The 25,486-nt window shown below is 37.1% G+C and overlaps 3 protein-coding genes across 3 annotated transcripts; all 3 read right to left on the bottom strand.

Moving 5' to 3' along the window:
• Positions 1-20,221: 20,221 nt before the first annotated feature.
• On the bottom strand, positions 20,222-20,848 carry LOC140925764 (uncharacterized). The gene has a single exon (XM_073375644.1). It carries the CDS (start codon positions 20,846-20,848, stop codon positions 20,222-20,224), a length of 627 nt encoding a protein of 208 aa, XP_073231745.1.
• Positions 20,849-21,226: 378 nt separating this feature from the next.
• LOC140925763 (uncharacterized) lies at positions 21,227-22,441 on the bottom strand. The gene has a single exon (XM_073375643.1). The coding sequence runs from the start codon at positions 22,439-22,441 to the stop codon at positions 21,227-21,229; it is 1,215 nt and encodes a 404-aa protein (XP_073231744.1).
• Positions 22,442-22,532: 91 nt separating this feature from the next.
• LOC140925762 (uncharacterized) lies at positions 22,533-25,226 on the bottom strand. The gene has a single exon (XM_073375642.1). The coding sequence runs from the start codon at positions 25,224-25,226 to the stop codon at positions 22,533-22,535; it is 2,694 nt and encodes an 897-aa protein (XP_073231743.1).
• Between the last annotated feature and the right edge of the window lie 260 nt (positions 25,227-25,486).

Here is a 25,486-nt window from a genome sequence, read left to right as displayed (position 1 = left end):
CAATTAATTCAATAATCTGTCGTCTTTTCATTTTTGTAACAGCAAACTTATCAGCTTTCATTTTGATTTCTTTTTTGAGCTCTTTGAGCGTATATGTATTCAGATTTTTTCGTAATTCTATCTTTTAGAGTTCATAATAGTTGTCTAATAATTGGTCAGCATTCATATACTAATTAATTATATAATCCTGTGGATAACCCTGTAATGGGTTTCTAGTGTGTCATTATTATAGAAGTGTTTGATGCAATATTTACACAGTACTCTGATACCTTTCATATAATCATGTGCTTCTATACAGATTTCATCACAGTCGTTACTTAGGATAAATTTATAGCTATTATTACTATATTTTTCCATTAACTCATATTGTGCTTTACTTATATGATAATTATTGGTCGGTGACTTGAATTCAATACAGAGGCCTTTATAATCTTTGTTATAATCGAGTATCATCAAATCAGGCTGTCCTCTCATATATCCTTTCTTATACGAATCGAGGCGTTTGTCATTAGTATCTTGATTCTCTCCGAGACCTGCTACTAATATAGTATCTGGATAATATTTCCTTATGAGGCTCACTACTTTATAATGGAGGTCGGTCTCATTACCAATCATAATCATTTTATTCCAGACTATCAAACAGCTTGTATTGACCATATTTACGGATAGATGGGAGGACTTGTGATGTTACCCAGTGTTTGAACTTTTTCGCAGCTTCTAATTTTGAGGATAAAACAAGAGAGTGAAAGCCAGACTCATTAATGAATGTATAATATTTCCCTCTGGTGTCATTTTGTTGAGGGGGCGTTTCACCCCCCCCCCCCCGCAACATTTGGGGTGTTTTGTTGGCGCTCCGTTTTGGGTACGGCAACAAATTAGCTGTTTATCCTCATTATCAACATGATCCCATACGACTTTTCTTGTATTACTATAATCAAGGATCTGAGCAATATCTTTTCCTCGGAACGAAACATTTTGCTTATCATCAATATATGATGTCAGCTCAGTTTCTAAATCTTTATTAACAAACTTTTTTTCAATCATGTTCATCATATATAGATTACATAAATATTATCATGCAGACCAAAAATATGATGAGCATGATAGATTAAAAAGTATGGTGGGTCTGAGGTGCCGTTTCAGCACATTAGACCTGAGGTGGCGTTTTACCATCCCAACAAAACTGCCGCAATTTATTTTTCTCTAGTGTCATTTTGTTGAGGTCGCGTTTCACGACCCCAACCTACCGTACCCATTTTGGGTCCGCTGGTAATTTACTCTTTCTCTTCCTCCTCTTCCTCCGTTTCAAAGATGGCACCTAAAACGCCTGTTAATGTCATCTCAGCTGATTCCAGTTTTTTGGATATTAATTTCTTGTGGTATAATGTCGCAATCTCTTCTTCCAATTTTTGGATTTTAGTGAACAGTGCATTAAGCTCGGATTCCTTACTCTGGATTTTAGTATCAAGCTTTCTTATATGATCGTCCATATATACTATTAGTTAGATAATTCTTGCAGGTTGCTTAGTGGAATCCAACTATTAAAATCGTCACTATAACCCAACCATTTTACAAGAGCTTGTTTCTTCTTATAATCCCTCCGAATGACCTTTTCAATGCGAAATACATTCTGTTTTGCTGGCAGTAATTCTGGCTCATAAAAGTTGCCTTGTATTTCCTCATTGTTAAGATCTTTTAATCTGTAAGTAATTGGGTTTGTGGATTGGATTTTATCAACCAGAAATATCTCCTCTGTCCAATTAGGTGTGTACCCTTTATTGAATACCTTTCTCTTGTACTTACTTAACCTAACTTTATCGCCAATCTTGAATTTGGGCTTAGATGACAACTGTGTCATATCACCATACAGATTGTAATATACGGTATTTTCATTCTTCTTCTTACTAGCTTCTACAGGAGTCATTTTAATGGAACTGTGTTTGGTGTTATTATACTGCTTCAATATTTTTGGTAGTATGTCTAAATATATGGTATTACCCTGGAAAGTAAACTGCTTCCACATTTTGGTTTTAATTGTACGGTTCCATCTTTCACATACACTAGATTTTTCCTCATTCTCGGTTGAATATAGTGTTATATTATTCTTTTCCAACAATTCTTTCATATTTTTGTTATAATACTCTTTCCCCTTATCAGTCCAAAGATATTGTGGTTTACGGCCCTCTTTGAAGATAGTTTTGAATGCTTGTGTGACAGTTTCCCCTTTGTTATCCTTTAATGGTACAATCCAGCCATATTTGGAGAATAGATCTAGTACCATGGGAAAATATCTATAACCTTTGTTCCATTTGCTGAACTGTTGCATCTCAACCAGATCTGAGCACCAAATTTTGTCAATACCGGTTGAAATAACACGCCGCCGAGTAAAGCTGCGTTTTATTGGTTTATGTAATTCGTCCGCTAATTGTTGTTGCCAACTGATACCCGACGGCTTTTCTCGTTTAAACCAAGACCGAGTTTCTGTTTTGTGTTTATTAGATTTCTAGCTAACCAGTGTCCCCAATGTCGTTCATTATAAGGAATGGCGTTTAATGATTAATTTACCATTTTACGGTCAGCTTTATTTTTGCACTTTCGGTTATCACCACAAACACTATAATCAACATCATGTTGCATGGCCACGGCATCGGTTGGCCCAGTTGGTTGATCATAAATTTCTAATATTTCACCAGTTTCTGGATTGTATCTGACTTGATTTTCGAGATCGTTGTAAGGACCTGTATACCGATTTCCTGGTAAAGTCCATCCACCTGTTGGTTTTGGTAATTTACCAATCTGCTTGTGGATATCTATAGCACCTCCATCAAGATCTTTTTGTTTGTTTTGTAGTTTTTCTTTGGTCGTATTTTGTTGATAACTGGTCAAGAGCTTGAGAACCGACATTCTGGATCATTGGATTCAATTTAATTAGAGCATAATCTATAGCTTTTTTCTGTAACTTTTTATTGCGTAATGCTTCTGACCCTTAATACCTTCCCATCTCAACGGTCTTTTTGGCCATATATGGTAGGGCATGATGTACAAACCCATCAAGAGCAGTACCAGCTATTGTATCGATTACGCCTGCCCCTAGGACAGGCTGACCTAGTTTCCCTTCTTGACAAACTTAAACTTTTTTATTCCGCATTCAGCACAAGTGCACCAAAACATAAGTCTACCATTCTTGGCAGTGTTATAACCCGAAGGTTCTACACATTCTGTTTGCTTCTTCTGTTTAACACAATAAGATTTCACCATTATTATATATTTATGTTGTATAATTATTGTCTAATCACTATCTAGAACATAAGTTTCATAGCTGCTATCTGACTCATAATCACTTTCACTCAGGGGTTCACAGTTGCAGCACTCGAAACATCCATATTGATTCATATAATGTGGAGTAACTTCTTGGCAATAAACACAGAACTTTCCAGTCATATATAATAGTGTTACATAAAATAGTTTATCAGAAATTGGTGATTTATCATTTGATTTGTGAAACTGAATTTGGGGTTGTGTATAACGTCTAATAATGATTTTCCTTTCTGTCGCTCTAGAAGATAATATAAGCACCAATAACCGCATAAACACTGTCTCTTTCTTGTATTTCATCGGATGAGTACACTATTTTCTTACCGCTTGTTTTCAGATAATTTTTGATTTCATTGGGCATGATTAATCCGAACGGGTCAAAATATTCACAATATTGTTTATCCACATTTCTATAACAGACCCAATGACTGCCCCCGCCCACTGAATCATCCAAATTAATTATTCCTGTTTCCAATTTGTGTATTTTTTGTTGTAAATTATTACGGCTGTAGATACCTCTGAAATACTTTATTCCTAATTGTGTAACCCATTGTGACTAGTCACTGTTCGATGGTTTATTTATGAATCTTACAGTATTGTTCCTAGAATTGGGATTGAATTGAATGGACTGTTTTTTTCCGAGCAGCAGTCCCTTTCCCTTTCTTTTTTTTTTTACTCCCGCAGCAACCGGGTTTTCCCATTTTCCAAAGAAGGGTGGTGACATATAAGGATACGGATTATACACTCCATGACCATTAGTTGTATCGGGAACATAAACAGATGTTGTATTAGCGGAACCGGTTCTGTCAGCCTGTAGTCCTTTTCCCGTCAAGGCATTTAGTAATAAAGGGACTCCTATACTCGCTAGTAGAGTTCCTAAAAAACCGCCCTGCTGTGTTTTCGTCGGTCTGATAACTAATCCGTTGCCAGTTTGGAGAGACTTTAAGAAGATCCTTTTTCTGACCTGTGGTCAGTAAATGTCTGTACGCAATCAATTGTGCCATTTTATCCATTGGAATAAGGAATCCTCCCCGTTGGCCTTTCCCGAATATCTCATCCACACCGAGACTGGCTAATCCTGATAACGCTCCTGTTACTAGTGGAGCAGCAGCCCTTTTGGCTCATGGCATTGCCATAGGTAGTAACTTGCTTCCTAAACTGATTAATGATCCCCACAAAAAACTACCGCCCTGTCTAACAGCCTTTCTGATTTGTGTTTTTGATATCTTGATATCCGATCCTGTACCCTGGTTCATTGCCTTTTTCAATTTATTGATCTGAGATTTTGTGAGCATTAATTCATGTGGGCCGGATAACTCATTTCTGGCTAATCTGATTGTTATTGCTGAGTTATTATTATAAGCTCTCGAAAGCTTTTCCAATTGTCCTTTACTAAGAGACACACCATAAGGATAATATTTCGTCATTACTTATATATAATATACGTTACATGATTAACGGTTACATGATGGGTGGTCACATAATTTACGATCTGAGTATTATTTTACCATCCTTCTGCATTAGCTCAACATCCTGTTCGTGTAATGTTTATGCGTAAATTGAGTAGGCTGTTGCCGTGGTTCCAGATAGCTCATATTTAAATGTCAGTGTTGTAGTGCCATCCTTAATCTCCATTTTCTTTTTTGTTAGGTCGAAATATAGGAAGGGGAATAGCGTACTAAAATTAGATTTATTGAGTAATGACCCTTCACCGTATTCATTATTTTTTTTGAACATATTTCAACACATCCCTGAAGACTCTAGTCATATCAGTACTTGGTGTGTAATGTATCTCGGGGTATTCGTTACCGTTTCCGACTTCCAGGTGACAATTAGATAAGGTTCTTGGGTTAGTCGATACAGAGAATGTATTGTACAAGAATGGATTAGCTGTCTGGGCATCGATATTTGCATCATTGATTATGAATACAAACACGTGTCGGGGTTTCGAAATACCAGAAGAGATTCTGAAATGCCCAGCTCTCTGCTGGCTACTATTTGATCTTTCAATATTCTCTCTCAAATAAGTCCACTTATGATTTTTAAGGTATTGGCTCATGTAGGATGATTGGCCTTCACTGTTAAATGTAACCCGTGGAACATACGATTGCATCCTGGTGATAACCACTCTGCAATCAGCCCCGGCTTGCCAAATTATATTACCATCTGACTCAATATCAAAATCCATCTCAACTCTTGTATTGGGTAACAGCTCATCCTCTAACATTTCGAAGAATGAGTATCTATTCAGTGGTATTTCTGTATTCACTTTAGCTGAGACACCTAACAGTGCTTTCCGAAGGGCAAAACCCTTATTGTATTCTGCTCTTCTTTTGGCTAACTGATTTGTACCACTAACTTCAAATTCCCGCTCTTCTGCATTTCTGGATGTATCAAGATAGAAAAACTCATTACTGGCTGTCTTATCAGCGTAAGATGGACTGTACTCAAGTAAGTTCTTAATATTAACCGCGTGATTCGTGTCATCGCAATCATACACTTTCTTACCATTGAGCTTAATATCAAAATGTTTCAACAGTGAGTACGACCCGTTTACAATACCATTATGATCTGCTACTGCAATATTGCCTCCATTAGCCAGCAAGACTACTTTAAAATCAAGACTGATACGAGCATTATACCAGTCAAATGGTGTAACCTCACCACTGTTATCAACAACAAACCTATAGCCATCCTTCTTTTGGTGAGCATTATTGGCGACAGTTGTATTTAGTGCTGTTTCTAGGTCAAAAATAACATCTTCATATCGTTCAACATAGTTTGGATCTCTGAATGATTTCATATAATAATAGATTACATAAATCTTCTCATCTGACCCCCGGATGATAATTGATTCACCCTCTCATTAATCTCGTAATCGGTGAGTTCCTTCTGTGTATTTTTTGTTGGTGTTGTCGCTGCTAGTGTTTTTGTGTTTTTATTCTTTTTGCTTAATAATTGAATAATTTTATCGCCTGCTTTTTCGCCCGCATATTCACCAGTTTTAGTAGCAGCTTTTTGAACGGCCCTTTTTGTGCCGTTTTAGTAGCTTCATGGTCTTTCCAAACAACTTTCTGCCGATCGTTTTGAAAACATCGGTAACACCTTCTCCATAAATATGCTTCTTTTAAGAAGCATATTTATGTTAAAACATGTCTCCCCGTTTTAACATCATCATTGTCTCATTGTATATTATTAGGTTACATATTATGCTGGTTTGGATCGCAATATCAATGTCATAAACCAGTTCATCTTATTTAGTCCAATTGGTCGCCCTAGTGAATCTGTAATGTAAAACCTCATTTGTGAAATATTAAGCTGCGAAACTTCATTAAACAATAGTCTTCTTTTTTTCAAATGTGAATGGCAAACTTCTTGTCAAATTGTCAGTTGGAATAACAGCCAACGTATTAGTATTAGCACCATTCAATATGCTATTCGTAATGGCGTCTGTATTGATATAGATCATATCAATGGAATTTGTGATATTGGGAAGAATTGTCCCATATTCTGTTTTATTGACAATCTTTTCTGTGAATCCAATTAACTCGCCAAATTTACTATTTCTCAGATCCAGTTGGTAATTGTTGTCGATCTGAATGAGAATCTTATATGATGACAATACGAATGTTAAGTTAATATGGTATTTATCGCCAGTTTTATCGTCGGTGGTAAGATGGCCTTTCCTTTTCATGTACTGATGGAGATAGTCATTTAGGTCTGAGTAGGTGTACATCCCATCCACAAATTTGACGGTTTGCCATGATGTGCCACCATCAGGTGAGTATTTTATTTCCTTATTTTGATACTGATCTGAAATATTATGCCAACTATAAGTCATAGTGGCCTTCTCCAGTGCTATTTCATGTGTCATATTACTTTGGAGTTTTAAGACTGGATCAAATTTGATTATGAAATCTGCTTTATTCTGTCCCATTTTCTGTCTATTAACAGATGAAATATGGATTGCTCTTTCTTACATTTATATTATTAGATTACATTATATACTGTTTTATCAGACTATTCAGCTGGTTGTTATTTAGAATGCCTAATTTGTTTAGTGTGTGAGCAATTTTGGAAAATTCATTTCTCACACCATTATTTCCAGCAAGTATTGAGCCACCTAACAATCCCAATCTGTCCAGTAGGTCAGCTGGGTTATTATAATAAACAACTCCTTAACCGATTTTTTTGTACTTATTACTGGTTCGGTGAATTGGAATATCACTTATTCTATTCAGGTCATCAAATACCATTTTTGATAATGGTGAATACTTCTTTTTACTATTTCCTATTGAGCAGATCAAGGGTATCAAAGTCCACTTGCTTATCATATACTTTTTTACCATCCTTATGAGCAATTAGTTTCAGCTGGCCATAAAGTTTGGGCACGTCAATGGTTACATTTCCATAAACACCAGTATTAGGGTTAATCTTATAGGCATTCCTCTTTTTCTGTGTGTAAATACCCTGACCAACTTTCAATGTTTTTGTACCTTCCTCTAGAATGCCAATTCTTTGTCGGTATTTTCTTATGATATCTATTCCTTCATCATATTCGGCAATCTGGCCCCTATTCTTCTTTCTGTTAGCTTTTGTTGTACTCAAATGGGCTTTCTTCCTGCCTAACTCCTTATTCATTTCACCAGATTTATCCAGAATTTGTTTCGCATAATTTGGTTGTTTTAGGGTTTGCAAAAAGATGTCAGCCGGTAATGGCAATTGCTGGTTTTGAATGAATGCCAATTCTTCTTGAGTGAATCCTTTATTCATATCAGCTACCATTTTGGGTGCCACCTCACCACTTGGGCCTGGTAATGCTTATCTTTGAACTTGTTCACCATAGAGGATAACTTGTTTATTAACATCTTCTCTCAATTTACTGATTTCCTCAATTTCCTTATCAAACGTTTCTGTTAGAGGTTTTAGATCTTTAGCCACCTTTTCATACAAATCTTGATCTCTAGTTTCAACTTCTTTTATAACATCCCTAACAACTTCAGTCATTTTTCCTGCTTCAATTTTAGGAATACTGAGTCTCTTGAATCTTTCTATATCCATTATACTATTGTATTATATAAAACTTATCTGAACTTATCTCAATTTATCTAACATAATATTATATGGAGATTCCAAATTATGATTTCAATGAAGATGAAAATACAAACTTCAAACAGCTGTACAAGTATATTCCCAAATCCAATTTCCGGATGCTAATATGTGGAAATTCTGGTTCAGGTAAAACCAATCTACTTTATCACATCCTTATGAAACCATTAGTCTATTATGATCAGATCCATTTATATGGCAAAAATCTGGAACAGGAAAAGTATCGACACATGATAGAAACAATGAATGATATTAGTAGCCAAGTTGGATATGACATAATGCACTGCAATAATGATGACATTAAACCTGTCAATAGTCTGGAAAGTGATGTCCAGAAAAATTTAATATTTGACGACTTCATTTGTGATAAAAACCAAAAGCCGCTTATCGATTATTTCATTCAAGGCCGTCATAAGAATTGCAGTGTTATTTACCTTTCACAATCATTTTATAAAACTCCAAAAGATATCAGACTACACTGCAGTCATTATATTGTTTATGATTTCCCTAGCAGTAATGAGAGAAATATGATTTCTAGAGAGTTGAATGTAACAAAGGGTCAGTATATTAAAGCAACAAAACAACCCTATTCATTCCTGCATGCGGATAAACCAATGAAGACTGTCAAAAGAGACTTTTATGGAAATATCTAAATAAATAGTAATAGATGAAAATATCTAATATATTATTATAAAATGGGAACATTTAATCAGCAACCTAATTATACTCAATCATACTCAAAAGGAAAACGAGGAATTACTGGCCCTCAAGGACCTCCTGGCCCGCCTGGCCTGTCTGGTGCTCAGGGTAACCAAGGTCCAAAACGTGATCAGGGTATTCAAGGACCCAAAGGTGATCAGGGTATTCAAGGACCCAAAGGTGATCAAGGACCTAAAGGTGTTGGATTTAGTCTTACGTCAAGGGGGGATTATAGTATGTTAGGTAAACAACTGAAGGGTGTGGCTAACGGAACTTCGTTCACTGACGCAGTAACAAAACAGCAACTTGATACTAAACTGTCACTATCTGGTGGATTAATGACCGGCAATTTGGATATGAATAGCAATAGGATATACAATGTAGCACAACCAGATGGTGATAATCAACCAGCTACAAAAATATGGTCAGAAAATAAATTCCTGGATAAATCCAGTGGAGTTATGGCTGGACCACTAAACATGTCCAATAATAAAATCACTAATCTTGCCAAACCAACTGATGATAAAGATGGGGTCAATAAGAAATACATAGATGATAATTATTTGAAACTGTCCGGTAGCACTATGACTGGTCATATAATATTAAACAATGCTGTTCTTACTGCACAATATCAAGCAATAAGCCGGAACACTGGAAATGCATTTTTTTGTACAAATTACTAATCCGTATGTTTACCACCAATTCAATATGGTCAAAAACAAGATTATTAATCTTGGAGACCCGACTGATGCTACTGATGCTGTTAATAAACAGTATTAAGAAAAATCACATGTTAAACCCAGCCATTACAATAATGAATTCAAGTATCTAATGACTAATAGATTAGCATGGACTGATCTCGAAACGAATAACATCGATAGTTTTGACATTACTAAAATTGATAATTTAATGCCCCAAGATGGTAACTACCATCAAAATAACCACAAAGTTCTATATACAACCATTATAAAAGATAAGCAAGGGGGATACTCTTATGGAATGGGAATGAATTGTTATCAACTTAATAAGGATAAAGATTATACTCTGTGTACTGAAATCGTCAATTTAGATTACCGATTATGGCATAAATCAGTTGCTACAATTAATAAAACCACATCAAAGGGGGTATCAGTTGCTGGTTTTACAGTACAAAAGTTTTCTCACCAGTACACAAATAGTAGTGGGAACACTGCATATATGTATTATATCAAAATAATTGTAAACTTTCAAAAAACTGTATCAGGTACATATTACGGTCTGGATCTTTACGTTAATATACCTCAGACAGGCATTGATCTCAACACCTACCCAAAAAATTGGACAAATAACTGGATGATTGCTTATGGTGTTTTCGGAAAAGTGTCATCGATCGATCCCCAAAAGACATATGATTACCACACAGCATTTGAAATTAAACCGACTGAAGTTGTTTACAATGTTGATCTGGATATGAACAGAAAGAAGACACTGAATATAGCACCAGATAAAACCAAGAATAATTCGGCTGCTACTGTGAAGATGGTCAAAGATTTGGAGACAAAATTGAGCCCTTATACAAAGAATAATGTGTACAGGGAAATATTTGAGGAATTTTATGATTTAAGTGATGCTAGTAACTATAAAATAATAATAGGAATATCATGTATCATGGTTTCAGGCATCCTACCTAATATTTATTTTCCTACAATGGATATTGCTAATATTTGGGAGGGCGGATTGAGAATAAAAAATACCACATTAAGTTTAGAATTATTCAGTAAAAGGAGCTTTACTCTTTGTGTTGTTATGCAGCTGTGGCTGAACAGATCATTTAGTATAAAAACATTGATGAGCCATGGAGCTTATGAAAAACCACATTTGATTTATGACAAAACAACAAAGAAATTAAAACTGCAAACTAATGGTCATGGGTCAACTAATGAAACTTCTATCACATTACTAAACAGTTTCAATGGTAAACGTGTTGTGTTTTGGTTGACTAAGAAAGGTACAGGGGTGACTTAACAGCAAAAGCATCAATCAGTAATCATAGTGGAACACTAACACTAGGTTCAACTTTAACATCTTAAAGTAACTACATTTTCAGAAGATACAGTGATCTATAGAGTAATGCACACTCCAAACTTTCATGACTTCGATTCCATCGAATTTCATAGAATAATGTTGCAGGAAAAAATTAACGGTTCTTATGTTCTGTAATTTGTCTAAACTAATAACATAATGAGTTAAAAAGAAAACATATTCTGCTTTAATCATATTGATAAAAGTAAAACAAAAGAAGAAATCCAGGAAATCAAATAATTGTACAAGTATTATCATTATAAATATTGGTGTCACCGACAGGCCTTCAAACACTTTAAGAAACTAAACCTGGCCATAAATATATCCTCCACTGGATTGATAGTGATTGGAGCTGTTGCTGGTGGTTTGACGGCCAACCCGGCCATTCTAGGAAGCATATCAGGGGCTGGTTTAGTTCTTAAAACGCTTTCTGACACGAAAAACTATAAACGAAAAATAGAGATGTCAAGGTTTGCTTTTTCAACTTACCAGAAAATATTACTTGACCTCCGTACCGCTTTGCGAGGGGGGCCATTTGACAAAAACGATTTCCTAAGGAAACTAAATATATTAGATGATACGATCGTGGACTTTGCTCCATTAGTAACAAGATTCGAAAAACAGTACGCTAAAAAGTTGCTCTCCCATCCAACAGATCAATAATGCCTCCTTAAAATTATTCTGTTGACGTCATCCTTAATGTGACCATAAACTTTGTCCCGCCGTTCATTGTAATATTTTAGCGTATTTTTTATTCGTGTATGAGGAATGGACTTGTATTCTATTCCTAAGATGTCAAATAGTTGTTTGAGGATATAATTTACACTGATAAGCCGTTTTCTGCCCACATCTGGGAGTTCAATGCGGTCAAATAGTTTGAATATTCTCAGGATACTCTCTCTATCATAATGCTCAATTTGGATATTATTTTTTTGTGCTATATCATTCAACGTATTGATGATATGATATTTTCTATAATAGATGGACTTTCTTTTGATCCTGTATCTGTTCTCATAAAAGTCAATGTATTCGTCTGCTGTTAAATAATCACGTACTTGCCCACAATTTTCACACACAAGAAGGTTATCCTTGATCAGTTTCATAGATTCGCAACAGAAATATCGCTCAGGCTTACCGGGATCCTGAATCTGTTTATCACAAAATATACGATTAACTTGACCCTCTTGGATCAATAACTCATGAACTTCTTTATTACACATTATACTATACTATATTTTTTATATTTTTAAATAGTTTATGGTTTTGCCCCACTGAGACTGCGCAGAACCAGGAGACACAAATTACATCCCACATTTTTGAGAATATTGAATTGGACTCATATATAAAGCTAGTTTGAAACAGTATTAGAGTGTATCTTGGTGAAAGTATTCCTGATTGAAAAAATGCGGGGCCTTTCGGCTAATGCTAGTAACCAGATACCCTTGTTAATGATGAGGTAAAAACCCCGCGGCTTCATCATTAACTTTGGAAGGGAAAAAACGGGAAAATGGGGAAACTCCCTCGTAGACGGTGTCCAGGGCGTTGAGTAGAGCTGTGATTGCACCGAGGACCACTCGTAAGAGGATGCCCAAAAGGCAGAGCGAGGTGCATAGGAGTGCTGGTTCGCCCCCAAACTCGAGAGGGGAAAACAAAAATGAGATAAAATGAGGAAAAGCCCTGTAAATGGCCGGCCTTTGGGTAAATAATGAATAAAACCTTCTCAGGAGGGACTGAGGGGAAATGGGGGAATGGGGAGGTAGGGGATGGGAAAATGGTAGAGTCCTCCTGAGAAGGTCTGGTGGCCACCAGTTTTGTTATTTTTTATAATCGATTATTAGTTAAAGTTGATTGTCAATTCATCGACTAACTGTTGTTGCATTTTGGTAATCTTTGTCAATGCTTCCTCTTTCGATTGCTTGGTATATCTAGCCATTGTTTTGTAACGTTTGCCGTCAATCTTAACGTCGTAATATAGCAGCTTATTCATTGGATCATCTTCGATCTTGATTTTATCACCAAACTTCTGGCACAGTCGTTGTCGCATTTGATTTTCTGTCTCAATTTGCGCTTGATGTTTGTATTCAATTTTGACTGTCTGTTTAGGGACTGATTGTTTGTTGAGTAAACGGTCCCCATATTTTACACTATAATATCTGATGTATTCGGCTTCCACTCTGTTTAATTCTTGTCGGTCCTTACAAGGTGCGCGTATTATTGGTGTGATCACTGGATTATCTTTCTTGTATGGATATATTGCACTTGATTTTGTGGTCACATGTTCATTGAGTCGTTCTTGTAGATTTCTAATAGAGCTACCGATATATAATTTGTCATTGTGTTTGAACGTGATCTTATAAATTTGACCATTATGGTAGTCATAATTGAAGTAACTATTCACTGTCACGCAGAGCGGTAGCATTCTGATTTTGTATTTAGGGTCCAACTTTGTTGTATCAAGATGGACATGATTTAGTTCCGTTGTTCTAGATAATGCTGTGTAGAGTTGTTTCTTGTCCATTTTCTCAACATCATAAATATTATATGGGGTGCTTATTGTTCCTCCCTGATATTTATACACTGTACAAAATGATGGTATAAAAGATTCGCGAAATTCACTGTGACTGAATATTGTACCATTAAGAATAAAATTGAGATTACCACCTTCATTTTCCTCAATATTATTAATGTTATACTGCTCCATATTGAACATGTTTTTTATTCCTTATATTCTGTGTCACTAACATTGGCATCCCGTTTGATACTCTATATTTCTCCCGATGCCCTTGATATTTGAAATCGATCTCATAATATTCCAAATTTTCTGTAAATCTATCACAGCATTCTTGCGTGACATGCAGTCTTGTTTTGTTCAGATAGCAAATATTATGGTAACTATCCACTGCTGGTTCAAATTGGTGTTTGATACTGCTACTCCTGAGAATCTTGGTTAACAGATCCCGTGTTTGTGGGTCGTATCGAGCATATTCTTCTATATACTTCATTTCAACCCGTCGCGGGCACATCTTAGAAACAGCCACTGACTTAAAATAATCGTAAAACATATCAGATGGCTCAACGGGATCACACTGGTTAGTATCGCCAAACATGTAAGTAGTGAGCTTATATTTAGTGAATGCCTGATAGAGTTTAGTCATCCACTTATTAGGAGTCATGGAGTATTCGTCCACAAATATTGTTTTGCCCTCTAATGCCGTTATGTCACGACCGTGATGATCACAAAACAACAGATCAAATGTGTAACACTTCTTGGCTAACTCATAATTATTGTACACATCACATAGCACCTATTTTACATTCTGGATAGCCTTATTAGTAAATAATAGGATTATGGGGTCATCAGCTGCTAGTGCCTTTTGACATAATCGATATGTTTTACCACATCCGGCGCCGCCATAATAAATAGCACCGTCTCCCACATAATCAGTGTAATTATCAGGATTAAAATTCTCCCTGTAATGTTTTTCGAAATATACAGCCGGGCTATCAGTTTGAAATATTTGTCCGATACTATCTGTTGTAAATTTGACATCTTTCTTGTTAGGGTATTGGTTTTTAGATTAGTCATAAATACACCATCAGTATTGATTGCATACACTTGACTGATTCCATTGCCATCATTATCGTGACTCGCATTGTGGTGTAGCATGTTTAGGCATTTTAACATAGACTCAGAGATTACAAAGCGATTGATTGAAGTATTGTCAGAGAATATGCGCTCAATTTGACGCTCTCTGATTAGATACAGTTCTTGTTTAGTGTTTGGATTCTGATAACTGTCAATAACAACATCACGATTCTCAGCAAGAGCGGATGTCCAGATGCACTGTGCTGTATCGATTGAACTACATGTAAATCCATGGTCTTTGCGACTATATTTCCTACCTAGTTAGTCGATGTAACTGTTTGCTAGTAATTTGGCTTGAGATTCTGGGAACATTGAAAAGATTGCTAACATGTAATTCTTGAATGTGTCTGGAGCTAATGTTTTCCGTGCTTGGATATACCATTTGACATTAGAGATGGGCATCTTAAACTTTGTGATCAATGCTTGTACTAATTGTTTACTATAAAAACCGGCTTCAACTTTGATACCTTTTCCTAGTCGTTTTTCGATGACATATTCATCGATATAGTATTCGCCAATTCAAAATACCCCATCAAAGGGCTTGATAATATCGTGAATTGCATATTTTGGTATTGGTGATTCATTGTCGATCAGTATAGAAGGATAACATTTTGAGATATCTAATGACACCAGATTATCAGGTACTGGGTCAGTTGAACACCACTGTAGTGCTCGAGGATACAAATCATCTAACACTTCTCGTGTTTTGGTGTCATATTGTGATTCTGGCAAATAGCTTCTCATGTGTTTGAATAATGAGGTTGATAATGATGTGTAGGACTGATTACACCATATAAAGTCATATGATTTGTATATTTTGTATAGCCGCTCACAAATCGATTTGCGGTTTTCATATTCGTTATTTAGAACGTGCATGTTATTCTTGTGATCCATAAAACCATCTAATCTGCCATTATTATCGTAATGTAAATACTGGACAAAATAATTAGTCCTGATTATATATGTTTCAATAACAGGCTCGATTTTCATGTCAGGTGGCAAGACTATTAAATGGTTCTCGATTGTCGATAGCGTTGGTTTGCCTTCTTCAGTGAGCTCACTATTTTCCAATTCTTCGTACATAATGTAGTTACTCGATTTATTAGACCATTTGAGTTCTGACATGTAGCGCCATAAATTGTCGGCGCCACCTTGGTTAGCTTTGTAGCAATCTGTTTGAGGCGGTCATCTTGAATAGGATACAGATGGTGATCTTTAATGTAGAATACGAGACAGACTGATTGGTTGTTACTCACAATATGTTTCATAAATTTGCGCCATGTACTGTCGTAAGCGTGGATTGATACATTTGGATGACATGCTTTGGCCCAATCAATTAACTCTTGTGTTGACATCATTGGAAAACTGGCTGACCCATAACTTCCATCTCATCATACGTGGTACGTGTATTTCTGGAATCCTTTCTTACCCTGGCAGTTATGCCAAACAAAATCCACCATACAAGTATTATCGCCCCGTTGTTTAATCTAAAACTGCTTATCTAAGAAGAATGTATTCAATTTAAGGGCGCCGGCAACATGATCTTTAAAAAACTGTTCATTATGTGTAGTTATAGTAGCTCCAATTTCGGCTATAGTTTCAGTTGATAAGACTGTGAAGTTATTTTGGAGTAGCGTATACGTTAAGAATTTGTACATATCAAGTTTGTTTAATTTTGGGACTTCCATTTTAAATGGCCCATATGTCTTATCAGTGAACTCGGTTCTGTTACCAATTGTATGTTCAATAACAGCGTTTATCGTAATTTGTGCTCGCTCTCGTTTACCAGGCATCTGTTCTAGTCTTTCGTGAAACAAGTTTTGAAATGATGATTGTTTTTTTATATTTTGATACTCTAGCACGCTTCGATTCCTCATCCGCATATCTTGCAGGGAAACAGGTTTTTTATGTAACCTAATAGTAGGACCTTGTTTATCAGACAGTTCCTCAAAATACTTGATTCGGTCCTTAACTAATGCTCGTGCTACTAATTGTGTAAGAGATGGCATTTTGCTTGGCTGTTTTGCCGGTCGCTTTATTGATTGTTCTGTGTAAGCGATTTTGGATTAAAAGACTGGTCCCGCCTTTTTGGCGCTCGCGGTTTGTTTTCCCATTAACATATTTATTAATTCGTCCTTGGACATTTTCATTAATTCTTTCCTATTATAAATACTAATAAGTTGGATAATTTTATTTGCAACGAGTTTCTTACTCATACTCATATACTATATTATTTACTTTTCTTTATTATTTACTTTTTCTTTTCTTTATTTATTATTTACTTTTCTTTAAGTACCTTTCGTTTTGTCCAATTAATTAGCAAAAAATAACCAGTCTGAACCGCCCCAAACCGGTTCAAAAATGCTGACATCAGCAAGAATCCCAAAATCTGTACTGAGTGTGAATTTTGGAGGGGACGGCCATCGTAGTTAAGACCCGCCTATCAAAAACTAACCCATACATTTTAATCGTTTTGGTAAGCGAAAATTCTTATTTGTATCCCGCTCGGAGAAATTATTGACGGGAAGATCAATAGTTCTCCTTTCTTCTGCGGGTTAGTCAATTTCCCTTAAAATATTATCCCTTAACGAATAAAAATTGAGTAAGGCCGTCCCTTACACATCCAATGTAAAGCCCCGTACTTTACATTCCACTTTTCCACCCTTTGTTACATAACCACAATTTTTAGCTCCCCCGCTCGCAAATTTAATAATAGGGTCACCGTCCTTTTCATCGGTTATTTGACCTAATAAGTACTTGTCGGAATATCGGCCCACCCCTCTTTCGACTTGTAAATAACAGTGTCCTGGTATAACACTTGTTCCTTGAAAGAGTCTAAATGAGAATACCATTTAAGCCTAGCATGCGACGTTGTGAAAGAAGCGATAAAAATATTTGTTTTAGAACTAGGGATAACCTCCTCCAGTTGCTGACGTGTGACTACTTCGACGAGAACATCACTTTGGATACGAATATCGTGATAATCACGGCTTTCTTCTCCATTAAGCTGTACAGCGCGGCAGGTGAGGTGATGGAATGTAGCTGTTTCTTATTGGTTTGTTCTCCAAATTTTCCCAAAAAACTGTAAAAAAGAGAAACATGAAAAGTTACGTCTACGACAATGTATAAGTCATCCTTATGGTTAGGTGTACATCCTAGCTCCGACGATAAGCATCGTTCATTTCAAAACGTGGCGTTGTAAGATCCCAATCTCACCGAAGTGTTTGAATACTAATCCTCTTCATGGTCATCGTAAATGGACACGAGTACCCTTTACTCATTGAGGCGTATTTTTTTTGAGAAAATCAAAGGTATACGAGTATTATCACAAAAAGTTGTGACGTTGGAGGCAATGCCATGCATTGTTTCGTCGGCTCGCCACCTTTTCGAATGGAATGGCGTTGCTATTATCAGCCGTGGAATTAGGGATAGGGCCTATCACATAGAGTAAAGTGGTGAATGCTGTTTTGATTGCCTTGGGGATCCTGATTAAAGGTTGGATGGATGTCAAAAAAGCCTCTTAGAAAAACACATGGCTCATTTTTGCCTGTACCATTACGAAAAAATTCTCAGTTAATTACACACTTGTCCTCGTGGTTGTTCACCCGACTCTTTAGAATTATTTTAGTGCGTCAACAGACGGTGGAAAATGTTATTACAGACTTTGCACCTTCATTACCTTTACGTTACGAACGACAGTACAAGAAGCCGATTTGTACATCACATCACCCATCAGTCCCCATCAGTCATCATGCCCAGAGCTAGAAGAAAATGAGGAACGAAAAAACCTCAATGAGGTTGGCATTTTGCTGTTAGGTGTGCCTTTATTTGCCAAACGAGCGAAGATCTTAGCCATCCTTTTAGCCAAAACGGCCCGTAAACGTGGGGTTCGAAAAGCTATAAATAAGCAACGTCGAAAAAAATCCACGTTCATCATAAATGATGTGCGACGACAGCGTTTGTTTTTTGCTGAGTGTCCTGAAAGAAAAAGATCAGAACCTGAGACAACAATTGTTGCAAAATGCTAGTAAAGATCAACACCCCTAGCCATTGATTATTTTTTACTTGCTAGTCTCGTTGACGCCATCTCAGAGGAATGGCGCAAACAGTTAAAGGCGAATGGAACCATGACCTCATTAAACGAACACCACATAAATTTAAACAGTTTTTCATTGCATCTTAAAGGAAGAAAGATTTAAACGGATGAGATCTAATCTGAATTATTGTATGAAACGGTTTCTTCTCAAATCTCTTCCGAGCCAACGGCTATGAAAAATATAACAAAATGTTCAACACTGAGACCTTTCAATTAGACTGGGAAAGAGTGTACTCATCACCTTTCAAAATAACGCTGAACAAAAAATCAAGAGAGTTTCAAAACTCTATTTCTGCAATGAAGAATTACAGACATAACTGTACTGCTAGCTGCGAGTCGCCAAGGTTTCAAATACTGCACATGGTTTATTTCGTCCAAAATGTACAGAAATACAGAAGATAGAAAGAATTCGAAATCTACGTAGAGATATCAACAGGAACTACAATCAGTCAAGAAATGTTAAAACAAACCGTAAATAAGAATAATATTCACGTACTCGTTGGTGTCTCTCAAGTTCCGCAACTAGTAGTAATGATCTTTCTAATCAACGATTGTTACGTCATGTCATTAGTCGTGATTATATCACGCACGAATTTCGTGTTATACCGAAACACTCCCCCGCCACTCGAAAAGGAAAGTTACATTAAAAATACAAAATTCATTTCAAGTCCAGTGTCACGTAGAGTATTTCAATTTCAGAAAAATTAGTAGTAGTTCAATTGTTTGTGTCTTTATCTTCTTCCTTTGGTATCAAAACAAGCAATTTGTTTACTGCTCGTTCAACGGTAACGAAACCTCTGCCATGATACTCGTTGACAGCTTCTCCTGGTTTTGGATTTTTGTACTGCACTTGAACTTTCTTTACTCTACCATCTCCTCCAGGAAAGGCTTTAAGCACAGTCCCAGCTTCCATTGTCCTCTTATCTGGTTTGCGTCTTGGATAAGCACTACATCGCCTTCACGAAGATTTCGCTGTGCAGTGTGCCACTTTGGCTGAATAAGTAAACTTGGAAAGTAATCTCTGGTCCACTTCTTCCAGAAATAGTTCACGATACTTTGAACGAATTCAAATCTACGGCGGAAATCTGAAGTCTCTCTAAAGGGTCCGCTTGGTACTCTTGATGTCGCTCTTCATAGCAATAAATCATTGGGACAGAGGTACGTTCCATCATGAGGTGAGGTAGGGTGTCTTCCGATTGGTCTTTCATTCACAAGATTTGCCTCTTCAAAGCAAACAGTTTGCAGTTCGGAAAATGTCAAAACATGATCACTGATTGCTGCTGTTGTTGCTCGTTTTATGGACTTGACCAATGCTTCAGAAACTCCGTTTTGCATGGTACATCAGCTGGCGCAAAATCCCATTTGAATCCTTCCATCACGCCAAATGTTTTGAGTTCCTCTTGGTTCCAATCCTTAACTACATTTTTTAGTTCTTCGTTTGCGGCGACCAGTTGGGGGCCATTGTCTGAATAAAGTTTGGAGGGGAAACCTCTAATTGATACAAATCTTCTGAGGACCATGAGAAATTTTTCAGTGCTGTAATCCGCGGCTAGATCTACGTGAACGGCACGGGTAGCCAAGCAGTTAATTATCACACCATACGTCTTCCCAATAGTTCTTTTCTTCACCTCGTCTTTAATTTTGAACGGACCAAAGAGATCAATAGCTGTGCAGCTCCATGCAGGTGATGGCTTAAGTCTTTCCACCGGTAACTTTCCAATAATCTGTTCGCTTAATCTCTTGTCTAATTTCTTGCATATCACGCAGTTGTATCGGATGGATTTCACCATTTTCAATAGTTTAATTATCCAGAACTTCGTGCGTATTTTACTGGACGTGGAGAGTACACCGAGATGTCCTTGTCTGTGAATATGTTCAGCATAGAGACGGGAAAATCTATGGTCATAGGGCAACAGGGTCATTTTTATTGTGACTCATCTCAATCCATCTTTCACCTCGTCCTCCAACCATGTATATTCCTTGCTCATTTTTTCTAGGGCATAGACGTTTGTATTTCCCTTTTTTAATGTCTGCGTGCATATTTCCTTGTGCTTCCATAATCCAGAAATGTTCCGCCTTTGTTACATCAAGAGGGATGAGTGGTTTTCCTGCGTTTTTGAATGAAGGTTTTGGTGTTCTTTGGTACAGTAATAATACACGGGCTGTCACTCTTAATAGTTTGTCAAAATTTGAGTATCTTTCTATGTTAAGTCTCGAGGCAAGTGTGTCTGTATTATTAATTTGGCAGGTCTGCGTTATATTGTACGCTACTTTGACTTGGTCAGGAAGTTGTTCTTTGGTCAAAGCCTTGTTAATTGGCCATTCACTTTCGGGTAATTCAAGAAAATCGGGTCGCCTTTGCCAAATACTTCTGAGTTTAGGTCATTTGGTTTTTTGCCGCGAGTTAGCCAGTCTGCGATGTTGTTTTTGCTTTCTGTCCAATACCAGTCATCAGGGTTGGTGTTCTGTTGTATCTCCCCTACTCGGGTTGCTGCAAAGGTATTAAATCCATATGATTCCTTTTGAATCATGTTGTGTACTATTTGAGAGTCCACGATGTGATAACACTTCTGAAGCTTATATCTGCAATGTCGTTCTAGAAATGCTTTCAGTCTTGAGTTTAATACAGCCCCACAGAGTTCGATTCTGTCAATTGATAATCTTTTTATTGGCGTGACTCGGTTTTTTGATAGTGTAAGTCTGCATTTGAATTGTCCGTTGTTGAGCCTCCATCTGTAGTATGCACATGCCCCATATGCATGGCTGGATCCGTCACTAAAAATAATTAATATCGGATCATCTATCGTATTCTCTGGCATTAAACATCGTTTGAATTTAACGTCGTTTATCTCCAGTAGATCTTGGCAGAATTGTTTCCAGTCTCGAGTGTACTTGTCCGGAATAGGGGCGTCCCAGTTTAGCTTCTCTTCCATTCCCCATAACTGTCTCAGTAGAATCTTTGCTCTGACTGTGAAAGGTCCAGCTAATCCGAGAGGATCATAAATGCTGTTTACTTGGGATAAAATTATTCTTTTGGTGGGATTATCTGCATCGATTTCTCCCAGCTTATTTGCATTTGACTGGATACGGGACTTCTTCTTTCCCTTAGCAGTGGTTCTCAACTGAACTTTATACTCGAAGTCGTCTTTAATGGGGTTCCAAACAACTCCTAACACTTTTTCTGTTTGTAATAACACGTCAGTAGGTATTATCAAGGTCTTAGAGGGTTCTTTGCTATCATGGGTGAAGATCCACTCTTTCATTTTAAAACTTCCTTCGTTACGTAAACTTTCAATATCTTGGGTGAGGTTCTTCGCTTGTTCTTTATCAGCCACACTCTCTATTACGTCGTCCACATAAGTGTTTTCCTCGATTACTTTCGCAGCTTTAGGATATTTGTGTTGTCCCATTTCAGCTGTTTTCCGTAATGCAACAGTGGCGATCGTACCTGATGGCTTATCGCCGAACGAAACCCGTTGTATAACGTACGTATCTGGTGGTCGTTTAATGTTCATGTCTCTCCATAAAAATCTATGAGTATGTTGGTCAGTTGTCTTTGTCTTTACTGTGTGGTACATTTTCTTTATGTCACCAATCAGTGCTATCTTATTTTCTCTGAATCTTATGAGTAACCAAGAGGTCGTTGAGAAGGTGCGGTCCTTTCGCCCAGTAGTCGTTTAGGGCATGTCCCATGTAGCGTGCACTACTATTGAATACAATTCTTACTGGCGTCGATTTGGAATCTGGTTTCAAGACTTCATGGTGCGAGATATAGTGAATTGGTCCTTTATATTCTTTTAACTCTTTAAGAGTTAGTTTTCTTGCGACCTCTCTATCAACCATATCTTCAATTTGTTTTTGATAGACTTCAGAGTGTGTGGCGTTTTTCGCTAGTCTTTTTTCTGTCGATATCAACATTCTCATTGCCGCTTTTTTCTTATCGGGTAACTCTGACGGATCTCTGATCCACGGATATTCTGAAATCCACCTCTTCTCGTCCTTGTTGTATTCTAGTTTGTCTTCGACTAGTTTTAGTTCTCTTTCTTCCTTGATTGTGAAGTTTTTACTCCCCAGTGAGCACTTCCCGCATTTACATCCACCACAGCGAGGTCTACATTCTATTCCAAGGTTTTCTATATTATAGAAATCTTCAATTCTGGCGATTGCGGTATTAATTTTTATTTGGTGGAGTTGGTGGCTTGTGGATTGCTCTCTTATAGTCGGGTGTGTGCCGCCAATGCATCTCCCAAAGCGATTTCTTAATAATACAAGATGTCCTGAGTTCTGTTCATTCTGGGGGTGATAGCTGGCATATTCGTAACCGATTAATACGTCGACTGTTCCTGATGGTCGTAATATGTCTTCTTTGGAGATGTTATTGAATAATGGGATTATTCCATCTATGTCCACACGTTGTATTTCAGAAGTAATTTTATCGATACCATGTACATCGACTTGAACTTCTTGACCTTGTTTGTCAAATAGCGAAAGTTTGTATCTGTTAGATGTGATTTTTTCATTGTTGCCGCCTACTTTAGTTACAGATAGCTCCACTTTTGTTCCTTTCAAATGTTCAGCTCTTGCTTTGCTGTTTGTGATAAAACAGAGTGATGCTCCACTGTCCCAGAGGACGTTGGCCCATCCGTGCTTTGTAGGAATTTTTTGTAATTGTAATAGACAAGAATCAATCATGGAATTGCTGCATAAGCTAGCTGATCCAGAGGCATCCTCAGTTGGTTTTTCAAGTTGATCATCTCGGTGAAGTGTCTTATGGTGCCATTTGGTGCACTCGTTTACGCCGCATCGTTTTTTCTTTCTACATTTTAAGGATCTGTGTCCTTTTCGTAAACATGACCAACAAGCTCCATTTTCTTTCAATAGTTTCATTTTTTCTTCAATGGGTTTTGACAGATATAGTTTGCAGTCGCTTGTCCAGTGATCTGCTTCTTTGTGTAGTAGACACTTACTGTAAGATTGATAAGTGTGTCCGCTGCTGCCTTCTTCTGTCTTTTTGCTTGTATTGGTATAGTGTACTGAGCCCTTTACTGTCGGATTGTTGGTAATTCGTAGCTCTGCGATGTCGTATTCAATGGCTCTTTTCTGGCTGAGGAGAAAGCTAAGGAGACTTGAAAATTTGTTGGTTTTGTCTACTGTACTGTTGTCTGCGCTGATCAGTTTGGCCCATTCTTTTATTATTTCATAAGGCAGTTTTCTCTCGTTGATGCTTATTGAGCTGGTTGTAGTGATCTCTCTTTCCAATCCAAGTTTCTTTAGGTCGTTGTATCCGTCCTCTACTGCGTCAACAAGTTCTATGAATTTTTTTTTCTCACCTTCTTTGATGGGTCTTACGTTCTGTATTGTATAGATAATAGCGTCAGCAACTTTAGCTGGGTCTCCATATTTCTCATCTAGTCGTTTCCACATCTCCTGGATGTCGTCATCTATGCTTTTCACTGTGTCATTCGCTTCCTTTCCCAGGCAAGATCGTAGAATGTAGCACGCGCTTTCTTTATTCACCGTAGGCAAGACTTGTTTCTGAAAGTCCTGCTTGAATTGAGGATATTGTCTTATTGTTCCGTCAAAAAATGGTATCTTGACTTTCTCCAAGCGAAGAGGGGAGCTTTGTTTAGTTTTCTTTTCGTCCTCTATCGTAGCAGTGAAAGTTTCAATTCTTTCAAGTGTTTCGTTATAGCGCGTTTGAAATTTTCGAATCCATTCGATTTCATTTCCGGTAGATGTTCTATTCGATATCTCGAGCATTTTGGCGTGCGCGCTCTTGCAGTCTGTCAGTGCGAGTTCTATATCCTTTTCAGTTTTGCGCAAAGCCATCATTGTGTTTTTGCTCTCCACATCTGATTCAATTATGTTTTTAACATGTTCAATTAAAGATTCAAAGATTGCTTCCGTGGATTTTTTCTTCATAATTGTCTGTTGAACAATCCTTTGAAACTCTTCCTCTCTTAGTGTAATTATATGTTGGCGGTTCAATTCTTCTTGTTCCTTCAGTTCAAGAGCTTTTCTTTCATTGTCATACTTAATATATACCGTCGATGCTTCGTTGTATTCTTCTTGCAATTCTTCAATCCATTTTTCATTTGCTGTAATTTCTTCCTCTTTGAGGTACATTAGGTAAATATCGTGCTTACCTTCAACAGTAGACCAAGCATCGGTAAGCTCGTCAAATTTTCTTTTCAGAATCTCAGTACCTTTTTTCTCGGCTATTGCTTTGATGAATTCATTCTTTTTCCGTGTAAATCTTGTTTTCGCGCTTCTGCGTATCTTTAGGGCGTCTTCTGCCATCTTCGTCCTCGGATTTCCAATGTACTGCTAGCTGCGAGTCGCCAAGGTTTCAAATACTGCACATGGTTTATTTCGTCCAAAATGTACAGAAATACAGAAGATAGAAAGAATTCGAAATCTACGTAGAGATATCAACAGGAACTACAATCAGTCAAGAAATGTTAAAACAAACCGTAAATAAGAATAATATTCACGTACTCGTTGGTGTCTCTCAAGTTCCGCAACTAGTAGTAATGATCTTACTGATCAACGATTGTTAC

Source organism: Porites lutea, chromosome 2 (assembly GCF_958299795.1).
Source record: "Porites lutea chromosome 2, jaPorLute2.1, whole genome shotgun sequence".
Lineage (NCBI taxonomy): Eukaryota > Metazoa > Cnidaria > Anthozoa > Scleractinia > Poritidae > Porites > Porites lutea.
The sequence above is the reverse complement of the archived record's forward strand: the minus strand, read 5'-3'. Positions and strand labels throughout refer to the sequence as shown.